General features: G+C 57.2%; 1 protein-coding gene and 1 long non-coding RNA gene across 3 annotated transcripts; one reads left to right on the plus strand and one right to left on the minus strand.

The window, feature by feature from the left end:
• Positions 1–525: 525 nt before the first annotated feature.
• Positions 526–17,541, minus strand: LOC309628327. 2 transcript variants are annotated; one of them, XR_014244422.1, is made up of 4 exons: positions 17,209–17,541; positions 3,981–4,191; positions 2,953–3,053; positions 526–2,429 (listed from the first exon to the last, which is right to left on the minus strand). It is a non-coding gene; the product is annotated as an uncharacterized lncRNA (long non-coding RNA). The 2 variants fall into 2 exon arrangements; XR_014244423.1 differs by having other exon boundaries at positions 2,953–4,191.
• Positions 9,711–14,723, plus strand: MSX1 (msh homeobox 1). The gene is made up of 2 exons (XM_082390966.1): positions 9,711–10,430; positions 12,775–14,723. Exons 1-2 carry the CDS (start codon positions 9,962–9,964, stop codon positions 13,215–13,217), a joined length of 912 nt encoding a protein of 303 aa, XP_082247092.1. The 5' UTR covers positions 9,711–9,961; the 3' UTR covers positions 13,218–14,723.
• Positions 17,542–20,080: the final 2,539 nt, after the last annotated feature.

Below are 20,080 nucleotides of genomic sequence, written 5' to 3' on the forward strand. Positions count from 1 at the left end.
AGAATGAGAGCGGGGGACAGGAGAGGGTCAGGAACTCCTCCAAGGGCACAAAGTTGGAAGGGATGGAGCCAGGATTTGAACCCAAGGAGCATACTACCAGAAGGAGGCTGTTGCAGGTGCCGACGGTGGCTTCCGCCTGGGCTCTCTCGCTCGCCTTTCCCCCACTCACCATCTGAGCTGGCCTCCCCTCACCTGGCAATCAGGCTCTGGGCTGGCTCCAGTTACAGGAGGCCCTGAGGGGTCTGTTTAAACAAGTGTGTCTGAGCAGGAAAATCAAACAGACAGGGACCCTCCAGGGCCGCCGGGGGACCACCGCTGGGACCACGCCTGAACCTGATAAGGCCGGATCTATTTTCACTTAATTGGGCTGCGTCCCAGGACCCACGATTTGATCAGATAGGAGGTCTCCGCAGGGATGGAAAGGGTCCCTTTCAGGTGGGGTTGCCCTGTATCCCTGGCTGGGAAGCCCAAGAGCATCGGGGGCGCCCCCGGCTGGGGAGGGCCTCCGTGAGAGGTTGCTCATTCCTGCAGGAAAGGTTGGGGAAGAGGCTGTCGGGAGCATAATTCTCCTCCACCAGGACGGCCCAGGGAGGGAAATTCGGCCTTCCCGGAAGGGTGGGGCCTCTGGATGAAAGTCACATTGCTACCTCCTCCCAGCATCCAGCAGTCACCACAGTCAGTGTCTGACACACAGGGAGAAACACGCAGCCAGGGAAGGTCCCGCCGGATGGAGGCGGCCAGCTGGCCAGGGGCATGCCGCTGGACTTGGAGTCCATGCAGGCCTTTCTGAGTGACACCAAGCACGTGTTGTTTGATGCCTCTGGGCCTCAACTCCCTATCTTCAGAGGGAGAGGCAGCTAGAACTCAACTTCATGTCTAAAGGAGGTTTAAACTCAGCAGAGCCAGCAACTGAGTGTTCTTTTTAAAACGTCGTTCAAGAACTATTTGATCAGCAGTGAAATGGACTGTTTCTACCCTTGACCCCAAGGCTCGGGTCTCTGGCCCTAATGTGTCTGACCGGACGGCGATGCTCTGGGTTAGGGGTCTGTCTGGTGCTGAACGTTTGACACTGCCTGCTAGTCATCCATTCACCTCTGCTCTGAAGTGTCCCTTCTTTATGCCAGGCCCTGTCCTAGTGCCAGGGGGCCCGCACAAGCTTGCTCTGGAGGGCCACCCCGGAGGGCACTCCCAGGGATCAGAGCTGGGGCAGCTGGAAGCACCAGGCCCTGTGGGTGGGCCAGGCTTTGCAGCTCGCTTGCCCTTTCCCCATCAGGGAGTCCAGAGCAGGAGGCTCCAAAGTGAGGTATCTCCATGCAGTGGGGCACCCTGAGAATCCCCTGGGTGCCATGAGAAATCTTAGAACATTTTATATTTTTTATGTTGGTTTTTGCTCATCAACGATTTAACTCCAGCTTTCTCATATGTAAACCAAGGATAAAAATAGAGTTGTTGTCAGGATTAAATGAATTAAGACACCTTAAGAGCTCAGAACAGTGCTTTGCAATAGTAATTGTCAATAGGTATTTATTATTAGTGGGACTTAGGATTCCTCATCCTGGCATTTGGCTCCTCAAGCTCTCCAGTTTCCTTGGACTCAGATCCTCCTCATACAACCTCAGGGAGGACGGCAAAGTGGGGCTTGGCACGGCCATTACACGGATGCAGCAACTGAGGTCCAGGCAGGGGTTGTCATTCACCCTGTTACACGCCTCCTCTGAGGCCATGGGCAGGGCCAGGACTCCCCGGAGTCCAGAGGGGCGTGGCACGGTGAGGGGCGTGGCCCTAGAGGGAGTCGTGGACCTGCCCCTTCCAAGCGCACTTAGAACTTGAGGGTGTGAAGAAGTCTAGTCCGGATCCAGCCCAAACTCGCTGGCAGTGGGGGAAAAACAGAACTGAATCAAAACCTCAGGCATTTACAACATCCACGGCCCATCTACGCCGTGCAGAGGCTGAGAGTGGGACAACAAAAACTCCCCCTCGTCTCTACATGCGTGGCGCAGTGGAAATGAGCAGTGACGCCGTTTCCAGTCCTGGTGTCCCCAATGCCCAGCTGTGCGGCCTGGAATGTGCTCGGTTTTCTCATCTGGAAAGTGGGATGGCCATCTCGGGAGCTGTTGTGAGCATTAACTGTGGTGATGCATTGAAAGCACCTAGCACGTAGTAGATGCTCAGTCAAAGCGGGTTCACTCCAGCCCGCCCTGGCTCCAAGAACCAAACCCTGTGCCAGGGTTCCGCGAGCTCATGCCCCAGCCCTCGCTGGAGAGAGGGGGCAGACACTCCCTGAACCTACCAGGGTCAGAGTGTGCCAGGGTGCACGACACTTTACAGTCTTTTGCATCTGAATCCTCGAAAATGGACAGGGTCCTCTGTGAGGTCGCAGAGGTGCCAGCCACTGGTCACAGTTGGAACATCCGGGTTTCCCGACCTTCCTGGGGGCCGGGAAGGATGAGCACAAGGTAAGGCATCGGGCAACCTACATTTAGTGCTAGTTCTGTCCGTTTCTGGCTCAGAGACTGTGGGAAAATGACTCCTTTTTGGGTCTCAGTTTCCCTGTCTATGGAACATGTGTTCCATAATGCGCTGATTGAGCGCCTACTGCACGCCGGAGGCTTTCCAGCCACTGTCCCCCCTAGCCCTCCGCCCTACCCAGGAGGGTGGCACCCAGCTCATTTCAAATGATGAGCGTCCCTCGTTCATGCTCACGGGCAAGGAAGGGGAGGTCCAAGGATTGCGAAGGCAGGAAGGGAACAGTATCGGGTAGAGGCGAGGCACCGCCTTTTCCGAACAGCTGAGGGTAGTAAGAGTACAGAGACCTGGGGCGGCCTGGCTCGGGCCCCTGCAAGCCCTTAGGAGGAGTCTTGAGTAGCCAGGAGGGAGCTGGCTGGGGTCGGATCTAAGTGCCCCGCGCTGGGTCAAGGGCAGGGGCAGGGCCAACCGCTTCTCCCTACAGACCTGCTGCCTGCTGTTCTCCACTGTTCCCCGTGGGTTCCCCGGCCACTCCTGCCCTCTCGTCAGTGTGTCCTGCATTTGCACGCCGTTTCCTCCCTCAGGTTCTGGAATGGTGGGAGTGAAGGACTCTTAGCTGGCACCTTGAGGTCTGCCGAGCCTGCTGGGTGTCCGCAGAGCCCCATTCGGCCTCTGTCACCCTCCTTTTCCATCCTCCTGACAACCCTAGAGGGAAGCTATATTGTGCGGCTCACGGTCCAGATGGGGAAACTGAGGCTCAGAAGAGAAATTACTAGCTCCGGGCCATGGGCAGTAGAGGCAGGAGCTCGGTGGGTGGGGAGGAGCACTTCCTGAAGCTCCAAAGATGCCAACTGCTGCTCCAGAAATGGGAAACTATCTGCAGAAAGAACTCGCGGGAGTCGCATTAGCTTCTGAGCGACTTGAAGGCAGTGATTCCTACTGAATCATGGGTCGGGGGGAGGCTGGGGGAGGCGAGAGGCTGCAAGAAAGACAGAAAAAGGGAAAGAGGAGGGGAGGGGTGGGAAGAAACATGGTAATAGAGATGGAACGACACAGAGACAGTGGAGAGATGAAGAGATGGAGGCTGCCAGATCCACCGGAAGAGACCAAGAGAGACACACTTGAGACCAAGACCCACCCCAGAGACAGATGAAAGACACTGAGGGAAAGAGGATGCAGAGGAGGAATGTCAAAAGCCAGGGACCCGAGGGAGAGAGACCACGGAGAGAAAGAGGAGCGGAGGTGGGAATCGCCGTGAGAGGGGGCCCGGGGGCCTCCCAGACCACCTAGCCCCACCCCCGTTCCTCTCCAGATTGTAGGGACCCCTCCTGGTCGAGGAAAGGCCGGCTCCCGTGCCCGCGAACTTGGCACAGTCCCGTCGGCTGCCCAGCCACGGCGGGGTGAGGGCCACACTTAGGAGGACACGCCCTGAGCTCCCCTCGACTGCTCTCTTTTCCCGTCTCAGCTCTGGCCTTCCTAGGCATCCCAAACTCGCCTTCCATCCCACTCAATACCTAGGTCTTTCAAAAGTCCCAGGATCGTAGAGGCTCCTCGGCTCTCGGCATCGCTGTATCCATCGCTGTATCCTCCGTCATCTCCGAGGCTGTGTGTCTTTTTGCCTGTGTCTGTTGGTCACTGTTCCTGCCCATCTCCGCCCAGTCTGGTCTTTCGCTCAGCCTCTTTCCCCGGGTTGTCGAGCTGGGGGTGAAATACGAGGTCCCCCAGCTGCAGAGACACCTTAGAGGAGGAATTCGCAAGTTTAGAGGAAGGCCCCAGAACCCCCTGGATGCCTCAGGGCACCTCCAAGGGCTCACAGCGCTGGGAACCTGCCACAGCGCGAAGTCCGGCGGTATGGCCGCTGCGGGAGGGCCAAGCTCAGCGTCTCTGAGCTGGGGGACAGAGTTCCCATTTTAAAGCCGACAAACCGAGGCTCGGAAAAAATGGCCTTCAGCTGGTGAAGCAGCTCGCAGCCCAGATCTGTTTTCTTCTCTGAGATCCTCCACATTTGATAAATTCATTGGAAATCTGGACGGTTTTCAAGACTCGAGAATGTGGTGGGCAGGGGGAGGAGAGGAGCAGGAGAGAAGAGTAGTAAGTGATGGACCCAAAACCCATTTCCTGGATTGGGGGCGGGACTGGGAGGTGGTGCCGCCAAATCCTGACAGCACCCTCTGTATTTTAATGCATTTCGTCTTTTGACAGCTCAGTGAGAGGAGACCGCTACAGCGAGTGAAAAGAGTGGTTTGGGGATTCAGACCACCTGTGTCCAGATCCTGGCGCCACCACCAACTAGCTGTGTGACCCTGGGCAAGACACTTAACCTCTCTGATTCTATTCTGTCATCTGGAAGGGGAAAAAAAGCCTATAGTAATACCTATCTCCCAGAGTAGAGAGGATTAAATCGGGGAAAGTCTGTGAAACCTCTGACAAGAGCCCTGACACCCAACTCAAAAAAAGTCAATTCTCTTCCTCCCATTCCTTCCAACCCTTGCACATCCAGGCCCCTGCCGGAACTGAGATGGGGGCCTCGGTGGGCTGGGCAGAGCCTGGGGGGAGAAGGGCGAGCCTTCCTCGGCCCAGGGTGGGCAGAGCCGGGATGGAAGATGTTTGGTCGGCCCCTGGAGCCTCGGGGTCTGCCTGACATCTCCAGGCTTAAATAACCGTGCGCCTTTGTTATTCGTCGGCAGCAAAGTGGTTCGTTACGCCTGATTGGTCTAATTGCTTTGAAATGGGATATATTATCTATAATTATAGAGCTCTAGGAGGAGCCGGCCGGCCTCCGCTTTCATCTTCCCCAAGTGCACCCTCATGTCGCGATCACATTAATTTGGGCCATTTGAAAGGGGGGCCCCTCTCTCCCCTGCGGATCTAGACCCCCTCACCCCCTTCCGAATTTAAAGACACAAGGAAGCCCCGGCCAGCTCAGGAGGAAGGAAGTAAGGGGGGAGGGGGTGGAAGGGCAGGGCGGGAAGGGGGAAGAAACAGGGAGTCGGGCTTGTCGATTTCTCCCAGTGAAATCCTCCGCTCTTGGGCAGTTCCACCCACAAGTTGGGCCCACTTAAGCGAAGGAACGAGCAAGAAGGAGAAAATGTTTTTTACTAGTAGCTTTCCCACCTCCCCCCCCACCCTTCACATTAAAAAGAGCACCACAACTCTTAAAAGGTATAAGTTCTGCCCAGGTCCCGGGAAAACAGAAAGCTTTTTGCTCCGGATTTGTGCCGTGGATATTCAGGCAGTAGCTGAAGACTCCCTGGAGTTCTTAGCTCTCCGGAGTCTTTCTCTGGAAAGCTGAATCCTCCCGAAGGATACCATCAGTGACTCCCGGACAGTTTCCCAAACCTCTGACTCCTAGCCGTTCACTTCTAGGCGACGGAGACCAAAAGACTGGAGAACTCCGGTCGGGAGGCCCCCTCCGCAAGTTGGGGGATCCCGGGGTGGTGCTTTCTGTCTACCCGTCAACCCCCCTTACCTCCAGGACAAAATACCTCCCCTCTCTCCCCCTCCGTCGCCCTCCTGGAGATTGGTGAATTCCCACCAAAATAAATCGTTCCGGGTAATCGGTTTTCATAGCACATTCATTCTATTAAAGAGGACTGTTTGGGGCTCGCTAATTGCCGGGGGATCCCACTGAGCTGCACATTTTAAAAATGCACGCGGGATTCCTGGGTCGAGGCCACAAAATGCATTGGGAAAGGGGGGGAGGGGACGTAAACAAAAACCCGACGGAGGTGACAACGAATGCCGAAGTGAGGGACCAGCCTGCAGGCTCTTCGAATCCGTGCGCAATACCCAGATAGTGACGGCGGTCTTTACAATGGGGTCCCTCTCAAAACAAATCTTTGCCCACGAGGGGGGAGTCTTAAAACACCACCCTTCCTCTGCAGCCACGCAGTCCCGTAAAATAGGCGTTTTGCGGGAAAAAAAGACCACCACCAGTTGCCCAGAGAGTGGCCGCAGGACACACCCTCTTTAGGAACCGAAATGCTGAGGTGATCTGTTCGGGGCATGGAGAGCGCTTTAAGATGCCCCGGAATGAGGGAAGTAGAAGCCAGGCAGGAGGGTGGGGAGGGGAGCGGAGTGCGCGAGGACGGAAGCCTAGCGCCAGTCCCGGAGCTTTATCTGCTGCGGGCCAGCCCTGCCCTTGCCAGGCATGAATTACAGCCTGGCTTTCTTGGCTGCAGCGGCCACGCGGAGAAATGCCGGGAGTAGAAGCGCCTGGGGGTTAGTGCTGGCGGCGAGATAACAGGCGCAGCCCCCGGCCCTGTCAGCTCTCGGAACCCGCCAACCGGGAAATCCGAAAAGGCCCAGAAGAAAATAAACGCAGAGAAGGCTCCCTCTCACTGCCCCAAACTTGTGCCTTTCCTCCCGCGGGAACAACGCGCCCCGGGAGACAGATGGATATTTTGGGTTTTTTCTCTAAGTCCCTTCTCTGAGACCGTGGGTATCTTTTTCCCGCAGCCCAGTGGCGGATCGGTGGAAGAACCCCGCGCGATTCTGAGCACGGACTCCACGTGGAATCCACTCTGAACCCCTTTCCCTCTGCAGACACTCTTCTCGCCTTGCACGGGTGCTGCGGTCAACCCGCCGCGCCGAGCCAGAACAGACACGAACCCAGACCGAACCTAAAAAGATGCCGTGGGGTTCGGGACGGGCTCGCGAAGCAGAGGGGCGGGCGGCAGGGCCGGGGGCTGCGGGCGCAGGCGGTTTGCTCCCAGGAGGCGGGGGCGCGACTTCAAGGGCCCCTGCGCCGGCTGCTGCCTTTGATCGGGCCGCCGCTGGCGCCTAAAAACAACATCCTCGTCTGCCTATTAGGCGCGCTGAGGGATCGTGACAGATTGTTTATCCCCGCAATTAGCGATGCGGCCCTTCTCCCGCCGCCCGGCCCCCGGCCCGCGGCCTGGCCTTGCTGCGCCCGCCGGACACAGCCCTGAGCCCCCTCTACGCCGCGCGCCTGCACTCTCGGGGTTCGAGCCCCAGCTCCGCCCTAAAGCAGGGGTTCTTATCTGGCGGACTCCAAGTGGGTAAAGAGCCTTTTAAGTTGCTTTTGTTAATGTGCATTTTCTAGTTAGAAAGTTCTTAGTTATATTAGATTTTCAAAGTGATCCCGTAACATTTTGCTATGGGAGACGAGGGAGGAACACAGCAAGTCCCAACCGAAAGTCACACTGCTCGCTTTTAAAATGTTGACCCATACAGCCTAGGGGCCTCGGTTTCCTCTCCCTCTTTCAACCGAGTGCAGAGTGAGATTCCGGCTCGCCCGTTCCAGCGAGAGTTTAATTGGAAAGGCGGGCAATAGAAGTCGGCCATCCGGTCTGGGCTGCTAGCAAGGTGTTCGGCCTACAGCCTTGCTGAGTGTCAGGTCGCTCAGCTCTGGCCTTCCATCCTTTGCACCCTCAGGCAAACCTCCAGGGCCTAGGTTCCCCTGCCTGGAGGAAGGACTCTCTATTCTCCGTGCCCCCCAGAGGTACGGTGCCTTTAGAGAGGCCGCGTCCGTGCGCCGCGCCTCCAGCTGGGCCGGACGCGAGCTGGAGGCCCCAGACCCTGCCCAGTGCTTGTGTTGCAGTTTTGGGAGCGCAAGAAGTCTGGAGAGGCTGCGTAAATTTCACAGACGAGAGTATTCCCGAACCCGCCCAAGGCCTTAACGTCGTGGAGCCTGCGGACAGATGGGAGGCTGCCAATGGCCCCAGCGTCCGCAGCCCGACCCCTCCTGCCAGACCCCGGACGCCGTCCGGGTAATAAAGTTCCCTCTCTAGTCATTCATTTTCCTTAATCTGGATGCCCCTAATCTACAGCTTTTATTGCGCCCAGTTAAAAGGCGAGGGAATTCGCTGTCCCTCCGCGCTCGGATAATTAGCCCTAAATGGCCACGGCAGCCCCTTGTGTTTCCTGGAGATTAGAACCCCGCAGCCATCAATGGCCGGTCCCGGTGAGCCGCCAATCACTGCCGCCAACTCCCCGGGAGCCGCCGGCCTGGGCCCCGGGATAAGAAGCCATAAAGAAGAGGTTCAGAAAACCGCCGAGCCCCGACCCGAGTTTGTGTAGATCCTCCGTCTCCCCACACCCCCAACTCATTTTCCTCTATTTTTTAACAGCAAAAATAAAATCACGTTTCCTCCGAAATTGGCAAAATAAAAATTCTCAAGCCCAGCACCAAGGATCCGTCCCAGGAGCAGTCCTCTTTTCTTGGCCGTCTCTCCCAAATGCGCCTCCCCCTACCCCCAACACACACACACACACACACACACACACACACACACACACACACACACACAAGATCAGCGATCCAGAGATAGGGACTGTTATTGTTTTTGCGGACACGCTGATCGAGGTTACGTTAAGGCCAGATCAGTGTTTTGTTGACGTTTCTGTTGGTTTTATATTCAATAAGTTCTATATCAAAAGGACCGGCTTCGTCCCCGAGCCGGTCGTCGGTATAGGTGCTGTAATCCTCCTGAAAGTTCACAGCAGGAAAGCACACATCGGGTATGAAACTCGATTATCCGTTCCAGATAACATAATGTATTCTTATTGTTAACATCCATAGCACCACGGGAGCGTGGCTTCTTGGGCAAACTTCAGTCCAGCGCTTAGGAGACAAAGGCCCACTTTTACGCAGAGGTAAAGTTTTGAAGATTGAAACAGAAGAAAATGAATGTTTAAAGAAGAAATTAATGTTATGTCTTTCTACTATAATAAATAACCCTGCAGATTTTTTAAACTATAAAAAGAATATATAAGAAATGGCTTGAACACAAATTATCGTGGTAGAGAAAAGGGGAGGCAGATATTGGAGGAGGACTATCCTCCACTATCCACTGGGTAGAAACAGACACAGCAACTGACTGAACAGAAAGGTAAGGGGAGAGGTAGGAGAGAGAAACAGGAAAGGAGTATAGAAAAAAGGGAGCAATTGGGAAAGAGGAGCGGTAAAGGAAGGGGAGGAGAGGGAAGAGCAGAAGAGAAGGACTGAGAACAAGGGAAAGTCCCCCAGGAACACAGTAAAATAGAGACCCAGGAGGAACCACACAGGGACAGGCGGCGCGGGCTTTAGCGCAGAGGAACGTTTCTCGAGCGCCCCCTCCCCTCCTCTGCCCTCCCGGGGCCGGACCCATCCCTGCGCGCCCCGAGGCCCAGCGCGCCTCCGAGCGAGTCCGCCGGAGCGGGGCCCAATGGATCGCTCCGGGACCGCCCCCTCGCGCTCTGATTGGCCGCCGCCGCACTGGCCTCGCCTTATTAACAAGTTCTCTGGGGAGCTGCGGCCCGACCCGGAGCCGGCTGGTGCGCCCGGGAACTCGGCCTGCGCCGCGGCGCCAGCGGATAACCAGGCCCAGAGCGCCGGAGCTGGTCTTCTGGGGAGGGGCGGGAGGCGCGCGCAGGAGGGCCCGCCCGGCCAGGGCCCCGGGCAATCCCAGAGGCCGGCCGCGCTCCCAGCCCGCCCGAAGCTCATGCCCGGCGGCTGGCCGGAGCTGAGGCTGGAGGGGGGGCCCAGCTCTGCATGGCCCCGGCTGCTGACATGACTTCTTTGCCACTCGGTGTCAAAGTGGAGGACTCCGCCTTCGGCAAGCCGGCGGGGGGCGGTGGGGGCCAGACCCCCAGCACCACCGCGGCCACGGCGGCCGCCATGGGCGCAGACGAGGAGGGGGCCAAGCCCAAAGTGTCCCCTTCGCTTCTGCCCTTCAGCGTGGAGGCGCTCATGGCCGATCACAGGAAGCCCGGGGCCAAGGACAGCGTCCTGGCGGCCTCCGAGGGCGCACAGGCGGCGGGCGGCTCCGCGCAGCCTCTGGGCTCCCGGCCCGGGTCGTTGGGTGCCCCGGATGCGCCGTCCTCGCCGCGGCCGCTCGGCCATTTCTCGGTGGGAGGACTACTCAAGCTGCCAGAAGATGCGCTCGTCAAAGCCGAGAGCCCCGAGAAGCCCGAGAGGACCCCGTGGTTGCAGAACCCCCGCTTCTCCCCGCCTCCGGCCAGTGAGTAGCCAGAACCCAGGCGGCGGGGGAGGGGGCCGGCGGGGGTGCGGGACCCGAGGGCGCCAGGCCGCGCGCTGGCGCCTGCTTGTCTCGGGCGTCTGCGTACCTGCAGCCCGGTACCCTGAGCCCGTGCTGCAGATGGGTTGGCGGGGAGGCCGGCGGTTGATGCCTCTCCCCACTCCCACCCAGGAAGAGGGTTGAGGCCTGGCTGAGGCCCAGCACAAGGTCCACTTTCGCAGGCTCCTCGCCCTGGCTAGGCGACGCTGTGGATAGGAGTTCACTTGTAGGACACGGGTGTCTGGGCACCCTCTCCTCCTGCCCCTCCCACCCCCCCAAACGACCCCAGGAGTCCCGCCTGGCTCCTCTTTCAGACCCTAAGCCCTGTTACTTCGCCGTTCCTGCAACGGGTGGGTTCTAGGGGTGCGGACACCTTTCCAGTGCGCAGAGTTTCACTTTCTCATAGTAGAAGCCTGGTTCGCCCCCTCCCCTTCTCCAACCCCTCCCCCAAAGTATTTCTTTGCCCGAAGTATTTCCGAATCTCTTGCAAAATCCTTCCCCCCCCCCCTTCGTGTTTCAGGTAGACACTTGGTGCTCTGGGTGGATGGATCATTTAGGGGGAGGGGGCGCTCAGGTTCCAGTGGAGGGGGCGGGGCACCAAGTCAGTTAGTGGGAGGCGCCCCCTCCAACACGGTAGGGAGCTCCCAAATGTCTCGGACTGGGTCATGGAAGCTGACTCCAGCCGCCAAAGACGCCTCCGGGGTCGTTCCAAGGCCTCCCGGCCCCCTGGCTTCTCTGCGCAGCGAACACACTCGGAGATATTTCAGGAGCACGGGAAATTCCCAAGTTTTCCTCGTTTCCTCTGATTATTTTGCGCGGCATAATAGCAACCCGAATTCAATGGCGTGATGCTGAGGAATGATTTTTATCTGGGGATTAAACGTCTTTGAAAGGCCAGCCCCTCCCTGTGCCTAACGGCCGGAGAAGGTGGCCCAGCGCTGGGCTGTTGCTACCGAAGGGAGTGACGTTTTCCTCGGCGCCCGCCCCTCGGGTGGCCCGGCGGAAAGCGAGTCAGGGGCCAACTGCTTCCCGGACTCTCAATGGTCTCGACCAGGGAAGAAGCGGGGATGTTAACACGAGATTTCGTTTGACTCACATCCTGGTGGCCTGAGAGCCCAAAGGATCTTTTTTTTTTAAAGCGTGCAAAAAGCATTGCATAATTAGGCAAAACCCGCCTGGTTGAAACATTCTCGATTTGAATTAATTTCTCCCCCGAGAGCAGCTGCTGCATAGGCAAAGCGTCCTTTCCAGGACTTGAGGATTCTTTTAGGGCCTGGGTCCCGACCCAAAGTCGACGGGATCTCTGTTGTCCTGGGAATAATTTTGGTCCCTGTTTTAACTGGCCGCAGCTGCTGGGTGTGGCAGGGGTTGACTGGCCCAGCAGACCCTGTCCCGGACCTGCATGAGCCCTCTGAGGTGGTGCTCGCTCACAGCCCATCCTTGAGGGATATTTTGAAGCCGTAAGAAAAACACACCTCGGCACCAGCAGTCTTGATCTCTGCGGACTGACGCACACCCCCCCACACACACATTTGAAAGTGACCAGAGGCCAAGGCACTGGGGGTGGGAGAGGCGCAGGAGACAATTGAGACAATCAGAAGCAGCAGCCCCGTTAAGATGAAGCGCCTCCTCAAACCATGGCACTTTTTGTATTTGAGACTTGGCCGTGGTGTGACATTCATGACATCCGGGGTTGCTCCACCTCCAGTCAGCAGGGACCGAGCTTAGAACCCTGTAGGAACGCACTGTTCCAAGGGAAAGAGTGGAAATCAGAGATCTGGATTCCAGGCCACAGAACGGCCTAGCCCAGCGCTGACCACTTAGTGGGTAAGGAGAAATGTTCGGCCAACGCCTAAAACTAAACGTGATCCCGGGCTGGGTTGCAGGGCCTCTTTCCGCGCGTTTCACCATTCTAACATCCACCATCCCAATGTGCGTGGCGTGGCGGTGGAGAAGGCCCCACTGAGAAAGGCCTTCTTAAGCGGCCATCTAGCTTTAAGGGCTGTCCCGCCTCTTTCCAGTTATTTCGGGCCTTGAACATGGGTACGCGTCACCTGGAATCTTAGTTTCCTCATTTGCGAAAGGTAGGCAAGAACGTCTACCCTGAGGGGCTGTGGTGGGAATTGGAGAAAATATTTTCCAAGCGCTTCTCATGGTGCCTGGCGCTGAGGTGTTCCACGCAAATGAAGAGCGGGTGTTGTAATTTAATATTATTCCCATTTATGGGCCGATGACTCTCCCGCGCCGGTGTCTTAACCTCCTGCGTTTCTCTCTCTCGGCCCCCTAGGGCGGCTGAGCCCCCCGGCCTGCACCCTGCGCAAGCACAAGACCAACCGCAAGCCGCGGACACCCTTCACCACAGCCCAGCTGCTGGCGCTGGAGCGCAAGTTCCGCCAGAAGCAGTACCTCTCCATCGCCGAGCGCGCCGAGTTCTCCAGCTCACTCAGCCTCACGGAGACGCAGGTGAAGATCTGGTTTCAGAACCGCCGCGCCAAGGCCAAAAGACTGCAGGAGGCAGAGCTGGAGAAGCTGAAGATGGCCGCCAAACCCATGCTGCCCCCCGCAGCCTTCGGTCTCTCCTTCCCCCTCGGCGGCCCCGCGGCCGTAGCGGCCGCCGCGGGCGCCTCGCTCTACGGTGCCTCTAGCCCCTTCCAGCGCGCCGCGCTGCCCGTGGCGCCCGTGGGACTCTACACAGCCCACGTAGGCTACAGCATGTACCACCTGACATAGAGGGCCCAGGGTCGCCTACCTGTGGTGCCAGCCGATCTCTCCAGCAAGCAGCAGGAGCCTTCCCCCAGGGCGCTCCCCTGCTCGGCCCCGCCTGGCTCCTTCCCTTTAACCCCTACACTGCTCTGGTTTCTCCTCTCGGTTTACCCCTGAGTTCACTCTCTGAAGTCTGATCCCCTCCCCCAAAGTGGCTAGAAGGGTCCCATAACGCTCTTCTAGAAGCTAGATCTACCCCCTCGAGTTATAGATGGGGGAACCGAGGCCAGAGAGGCTGAGAAATGTATCCACAGTCCCCAGCAGAGTTAGTGGTTGCACCAGAACTAGTGGCCGTGCCTCCTGCACCAGGCAGGAAAAAGCACAGAGAAATTCATGTCTGAAGATGTGGGAAATGAGAACAGTGGGAGAGAAAGAGAACTTTCCAGGGGAGACGGATCCCAGGTCCTTCCACTGGAAAACTTAAGAGAACTTCAACAGTAAAACATTTGCTTTTGGGGGGAGGGATACACAGATGCGTGACAAAGGTAGGTTGAAAGGACCTCTCTCTTACCAGTACCAGACAGAAATTGTAAAATAAAAATTAAAAATTCTGTTTCTATTTAACAGTACATTTGGGTGGCTCTCAAGATTCCCTTTGGAAGGGATTGTTGTAATATACTGTATATTTGAAATTTTATTATCATTTATATTATAGCTATATTTGTTAAATAAATTAATTTTAAGCTACAAGAAATTATCTCCGTATTGATTTAGTCTTTTAATTTTACTTCTTGCCATCTCTTCACATGTACAGTTGCTTTCAGTTTGATGGTAGTTTGATGCCAGCAACTTTTCAAAGGTGACAACAGGATATTCAGGGACAGAGGGGGGTGTCTTTTTGAACACAGGACAGATCTGCGTTAGCAGAGTCAAGTGGAGAATTGAAGCAATTACCTAGGATAATTAGGCTCAATTTTCCAATTCACTTTAAGCTGAAATCGACACTTGCTCAGGCGACCCATAACCGACTCTTTCTTTTTTCTCCCCTTTTAACCTGTCTGTGAAAACAAAGCGAATCACCCAAATGGTTTGATGACTGCAGACAGCTAATCCAGACAATTCCCACCCCCGCAAACCTGTTTTTCCCACAGGAGGCCAAGTGGGGGATGGAGACGCATTGCTTTGCTTCTCTAAATCGCCGCGCCCGTGTAGACGCGGTTTGCGGAACTAATTTTTGAGCTCCCAGAATATGAGCGCCTTCACACTTCCTATTGCAACCCTTAAAAAAAAAAAAAAAATCTTTACTGAAAACCCAGGGCGACCATACACTTCCCGCCTTAGTGTGTCCTTTGCATGAGCCCTGCCTACAAACTTGTTTTTTCTTTTATATAGTAGGTTATATTCAGGCTACCAGGAGAATATATTTGAACGAGCGCCAAGTTTAGCCTTCTGGGGGCAATTCTGAGAGGATGTTGAAGGCAGAAAATGACCTCCAGCAAATAAAGCTTACTATGTTCCAGGCCCCGCTCTGTTCTCTTTCGAGTTGGGGGCCCTGGCTTAATTCTCACCAGATCTGCGCCCCTCCCCGCCTCCACCTCTGTCCGGCAGTGGCGGCGCCTCCAAACTCCACGCTGGGCAGCCCCCCGGCAGCCTTTGCTCGAGCCTTTGCGATGGGAAGCCAGCAAACCAAGGGTTGTCAGAACCCGAAGTACCTGGCGTTGGACTCGGGGAGGGTGGACGTCTCCACGGATAGAGACCGTCTCACGATGTGGAAACCGAGTCTGTGGCGCACTGCGCGGCTTCTAGCCCTAGGGGAGGTCAGCCTCGAATTCCAAGAGAGAGCAGGGTTGCGCGCACGCACCCCAGGTGAGCTCTCGTCTAGTGCCGGGCAAGTTCCAGGGTACCCTGGGTCTCGGATCCTCCAGTCTAGGTAGCTCCGGCAAAGGCTCTGTCCCCGCGGCTGGCGCTGCAGCCTGAACTTGTCACAACTCCCCTAAGAAAAGAAAGCAAGCTTGCTGCAGAGTGCAGTTCCGATGACCAGGCAGTCCCCGGCCTCTGGGCTGGCACAAGCACGGCCACAACCCGAGTTGGGCCTCTTCATCCCCAAGAGAGGGGAGTTACATTTTAAAATGTCTTGGACTCCGTATGCCCACGCGGCCCCTTAAAGGGGCTTAGGTACATCCCTATTTCTTGCAGACACTGAAAGGATATTTCCCCCCTCTATAAACACAGCATCCCGAGTGACCGCGCGCAGGACACCCTGGCTTCCACAAATCTTCCGGGTTCCTTTCTGGAACACCCCTGGCGACTCTCCTGTCTTGGAGGTTGTACTGAACTTGAAGTCAGAGAAGCCCATGTGGTTGATCCCAGTCCTGCCACTTCCTGGCTGCCTGACTTTTTGGGTAGGGAAGATCAGTCTCTCCATTCCTCAGTTTTCTCATCTGCGAAATGGGCCTGGGAATCCTTCCCCCGCCCCCAGGATTTTGGGGATGCGTCAACGAGCCCTTGCGCGGGAGGGCGCCCGGGTTATACGGGGCGGATCTGAATTTTCTCAGCTCACGGTGCGTCGGCAAACTGGAATCTTTTCCACCCGTGCGGGATAGGGGAATGGCGGGGCAGGATCGGGTATCTCCTCCGGCCCGGACTCCCGGGCCTCCTGGCTCCTCGAAACTTGGCAATTTAGGGTCGAGGCAACCTTAGAGCAACATAATTGCAGTAATGAGCAACTGTTCGCGCTCGGCAGACGCACCGAGGCTCCAGCTTGGCGGTAGCTGCAGGCGAAGTGGGCGCGCCCCCTTCCCCCACCCAGCGCCTCAGCCAGTATGGAACCGGCCACCGCCCTGGGACCCCCGCCCGAGCCCGCTTCCGCGCGCACCCCAGCCCTTCTGCAAGCCTTGGGTCCGGGTCTCCTTCCACTCCTATGTCCCCTGGTTTCCCCATTTTTGTTTCTTTTCGTTCAGCCTTTTCTTTGCCTCCCTGCTTTTGTTTCTGAATTCCCTCCCTCGATAGGGCGTGCACACATAAGGTGCTCAATAAATGTTTGCTGGATCAGGGCGGCGCGCTGCTGTGGGGTGAGGACCCTGAGCCAGATTCAGCCGGGTCCGGCGGGAATTCGAGGCGGGGCTGGGGCACTGCTTCTTGTCCAGCCCAGTCCTTGCAACGCAGTTGCTTGTTTATCAAGCGAGGGCGGAGTGGGCAGGGGTTCCCGGGCCTGGTCCTTTACGGATCAATTTCCTTGCCTGGCAGGAAACATCGGATCAATCACGACGGAGTCGCCACCTACCTCGCTTGCACGTTGTGATGGAGGAGGAGCCAGCACTTAACGCAGCCTACTGTGCGCTGGAGTTCAGGCGCACGCCACTTCCCCCGCGCCTCCCAACAACCCTAGGAGATTTTTTACAAGGGAGAGCACTGCGGTTCAGAGAGGTTACGCGGTTTTCCCAAGGTCACACAGCCAATAAGGGGGAGAGCAAGGATTCCGAACACAGATTCCACTCGGGGATCCACGCTTTCCCGGTACTGCCCAGCTCCCTCTCATTGAGGGTCACAGAGTCCGGGCCAGCAATTTGGGGCTGGGAAAACTGGCCGCTCAGAACTCAGGCCTTAGCTCTACGAATTTAACTCCTTCCAGCCCTGACCACAAGTAAGCTCTGCCCCTTGGGGAACAAGAGGGGCATCTCACCTGCCCTGCACGCTGTCTGTGAATGCGTTTTCGTTTTGCTGGGGAGGAGACGGAAGTCCCAATCTGCAAAACTCAGCTTCTGATCACTCTGGCGAGACCAAAGCCCATGGCGTGGAAGCCCGCGGAGAACCGAGATTACCGGGCGGCGGGGGACCGGGGCGCTCCTAGCTCTGGGTGCAGGTCGGCGGGGCCCGGACGGCCAGGGACCTGCGAGGCTGGGGTGGGGCTGGAGTGCTCGCGCTAAGAGGTCCTAGTTCTAGGGTTCCTTTCTCTGCTCGATGACCCGGGGCTGAAGGCCCAGCTCTCTCAGGAGACCCAGTGAAGACAGTTACTCACGAGGCACGAGGCGGGAGCCATGAGTGCGAATCCTACCGCTGTGAGGCTGGCCCCGGGCCGCGCGCCGACCGATGCCCCCTAGTGACCCACGGCGCGGAGGTGAGGCCGGCCCGGCCTCGGCCTGCGCCCAGCCTGGAGCCCTCGGGGGCGCAACGGGAAGCAGCGAGGAGAGGCCGCGGCCGCCTTTCAACTAGGCGGCTGGCGCCGGCCTGGCCTGGCCCCCGGGGCTGTGCGGCCTCCCCGGCTCTGTCCCCGCCCTCTCAGCAGCTCACACCGCGGCCGGGCCGGGACACTCCCCCAGCCCCGCCGCCCGCCGCCGGGGCAAACACCTTAACCTACCCCCGCCCAGTGTCCATTCTCCAGAGCACCCCAGCTCGCCTGCCCCAGACTCTTGGATTTCCTTCCGCTCCACTCAGCTCCCACTGCCGCCGTGCACATCACGCCCGCTCCACGCCTTCGGCGACCCTCTCATCACACTGGCCTGCCTCCTCCACAGCGCCCTCCCGCGGCCCCGCAGGCCCACAGCCCCTGCTCTCGCCAGCCCCTGCCCCTTGCTGCGCTGGAGCCTGACGCTGGACTAGGCTCCCTCGGCGACAGAGAGCGCTTGCGCGCGCGCGCGCAAGCACGCATGCACACACACACACGAACATATATCATCAACGCATATACAACACACCAACACACAGCACAACAAACATACATCTAACACAACACACACAGAAATGACACATGCAAAACATGTTACAACCAACGCAGATACCCAACACACATCCAATCAACACTCAGCACACACACAAACAGAACCAGCACACATCACCAACCATACACACCCAGCACACAGACCCACACAGTCAACAAATACACACACGCCCAAACGGCACTTCCCAAACACATGCAATTCGACACACACAACACATACACAACCAAGCCACACAGACACCCAACCACACAAAACCAACATACGCTGCACACTGTGTACACATAAAACCAACACATATAACCCAACCAAACACACACAGCACACACCCAGCGCCCACAATCAACATACACGCATTCCAATGAACACAGCTCCAGTTCATAGAGGCACGTCAAGGCTACGCTCCAACGTCCTACGGGAGTTCTGTCACTTAGGACCGGGTGACACTGATATTTACACATAATCTTGGGGCGGGGGGGAGACCCACTGATAGACATTGGTTGGGGGGAGATAAACTCTGAGAAATGATGTACTGAGAGACTTCCAGCTCGCAGAAAGAGACTTCAGGCAGAGGCCGAGAGAAGCCACTCAGATACTGGGCCACTGGTCTCCACAGAGGAGGGAGCCGCATAGCCTAGAGCACAGCGGATGCGGCTGGGGGGAGATCTGCTGCGTGGAGGACACCGTGCGGGAATGTGCCCAGCGCGTGTGCGTGGGATCAGTCCCAGGATGTAAAAGCTTTTACTGGGAGGCATCAAGAATCGCCCACAGGAATGCTAGGCACTCCCAAAAACCCCGGGGTGACTTCAGCTCTTCTTTCTCATCCTGGGGGTCCTCCTTGGAAACCCCCTCCCCCAACCCTCCGTCTCACACACCCGCCTTGCGCCTCCGAAGAGTCTCCAACGCCTTCCCAGCAATCAGATCCGACGTCCTGCTCGTGCTCCGCTGAACCCAGGCCCAAGATCTGGAATATCCTTTCAGACACCCCCGTCCTGCCCCCAACCGAGAAGGCGGTGCTTCTAGAAGCAGCCAGTTTACCGCTGGAGTCAGACCATCTGGTCTTAAGAATCCTGGTTTTGGTACTTATCAGCTGTGTGAACTTGGGCAAGTTACTTAACCTCTCTGAGCCTTACTTTCCCCGTAGAGAAAGTGTGGAATGTGGCAACAATCCCTTTGAATTATTAAGAGTATAAAATGAAATAAAGTGCTTGTGAGATGCTTCGCACTGCCAGCAATTACCCTTGATTATGAGTACTTAAAAGAGGTGTGTGTGTGTGTGTGTACTTTCCTAGAGAATCCGAAATAGTCAGGACTGACGACTCAGACATGGGGGCTGGAATCCAGGTTTATGCCTTTCTGGATGGTGAATTCTAGCAAGTTGATGCTCCTCTCGGAACCTATGGAATCTGCCCCTAAAGCCTGGCTCGCAGGACCTAGAGCATCGTGGCGGGGTGCAATAAAGACCTGTGTTTGCGGGTAGTAAAAGCGAATTCAACGGCCTGACTGGGAGCAGAGAGAATGATTGGCCCCGATCGGAGGCTGAGTGGGTCCGGGCAGCAGCCCCGCCACGGCTCCCTTTGCTGCCCATTTTTTAGTCCAGGAAACTATGGCTCCAGGCGGGCGCCGAGCGGTGGCTGGATCCCAACTCGCTGCTGTGGGACCGCAGGGGCTGCCTCCTTCCCCACCCACGGGAAGCGGGTTTTGCAGACGCGCGGGGCTGCGGTCTGAGTGAGGTTTTCTGTGCTCGGCGCTGCGAGTCTTTTTCCCACCCATGGGAAGCGGGTTTTGCAACGCGGGGCGCTGCAGGCTGTCTTTGCCCTGTTTACCAGGAGCTGGGTGGGTAGGTTTGGGTAGATGGGGGCGCGACCTCAAAGCCTCCTCTGCGCGGGGTCCCTTCCCTGCCTCCCCAGCCAGGCACCTTCAGGACTCCTCGGCCCCTGTCACTTTGTCGACACTCAGGTGAGCTACCCCGAGGGAAGGCTGAACTCTGCGTTTGGGGATGCTACTTAAAAAAAGATACCCCGTTTTCTCTCTGATGACCGGTTCCCTGCTTCTGTCCTCCAGTGGCAGTTGGGGCTCTTCTACCAAAGAAGTGGCCAATGTCAGGGCCACACCTACTGGAAGTAAATATTTGGGGTAGGCTGAGTGACACCCCCTCCCCCCATTCTCTGAGAC

The sequence above is a fragment of the Balaenoptera borealis genome (genome assembly GCF_965194805.1).
Source record: "Balaenoptera borealis genome assembly, chromosome: 4".
In the NCBI taxonomy this organism is placed as follows: domain Eukaryota; kingdom Metazoa; phylum Chordata; class Mammalia; order Artiodactyla; family Balaenopteridae; genus Balaenoptera; species Balaenoptera borealis.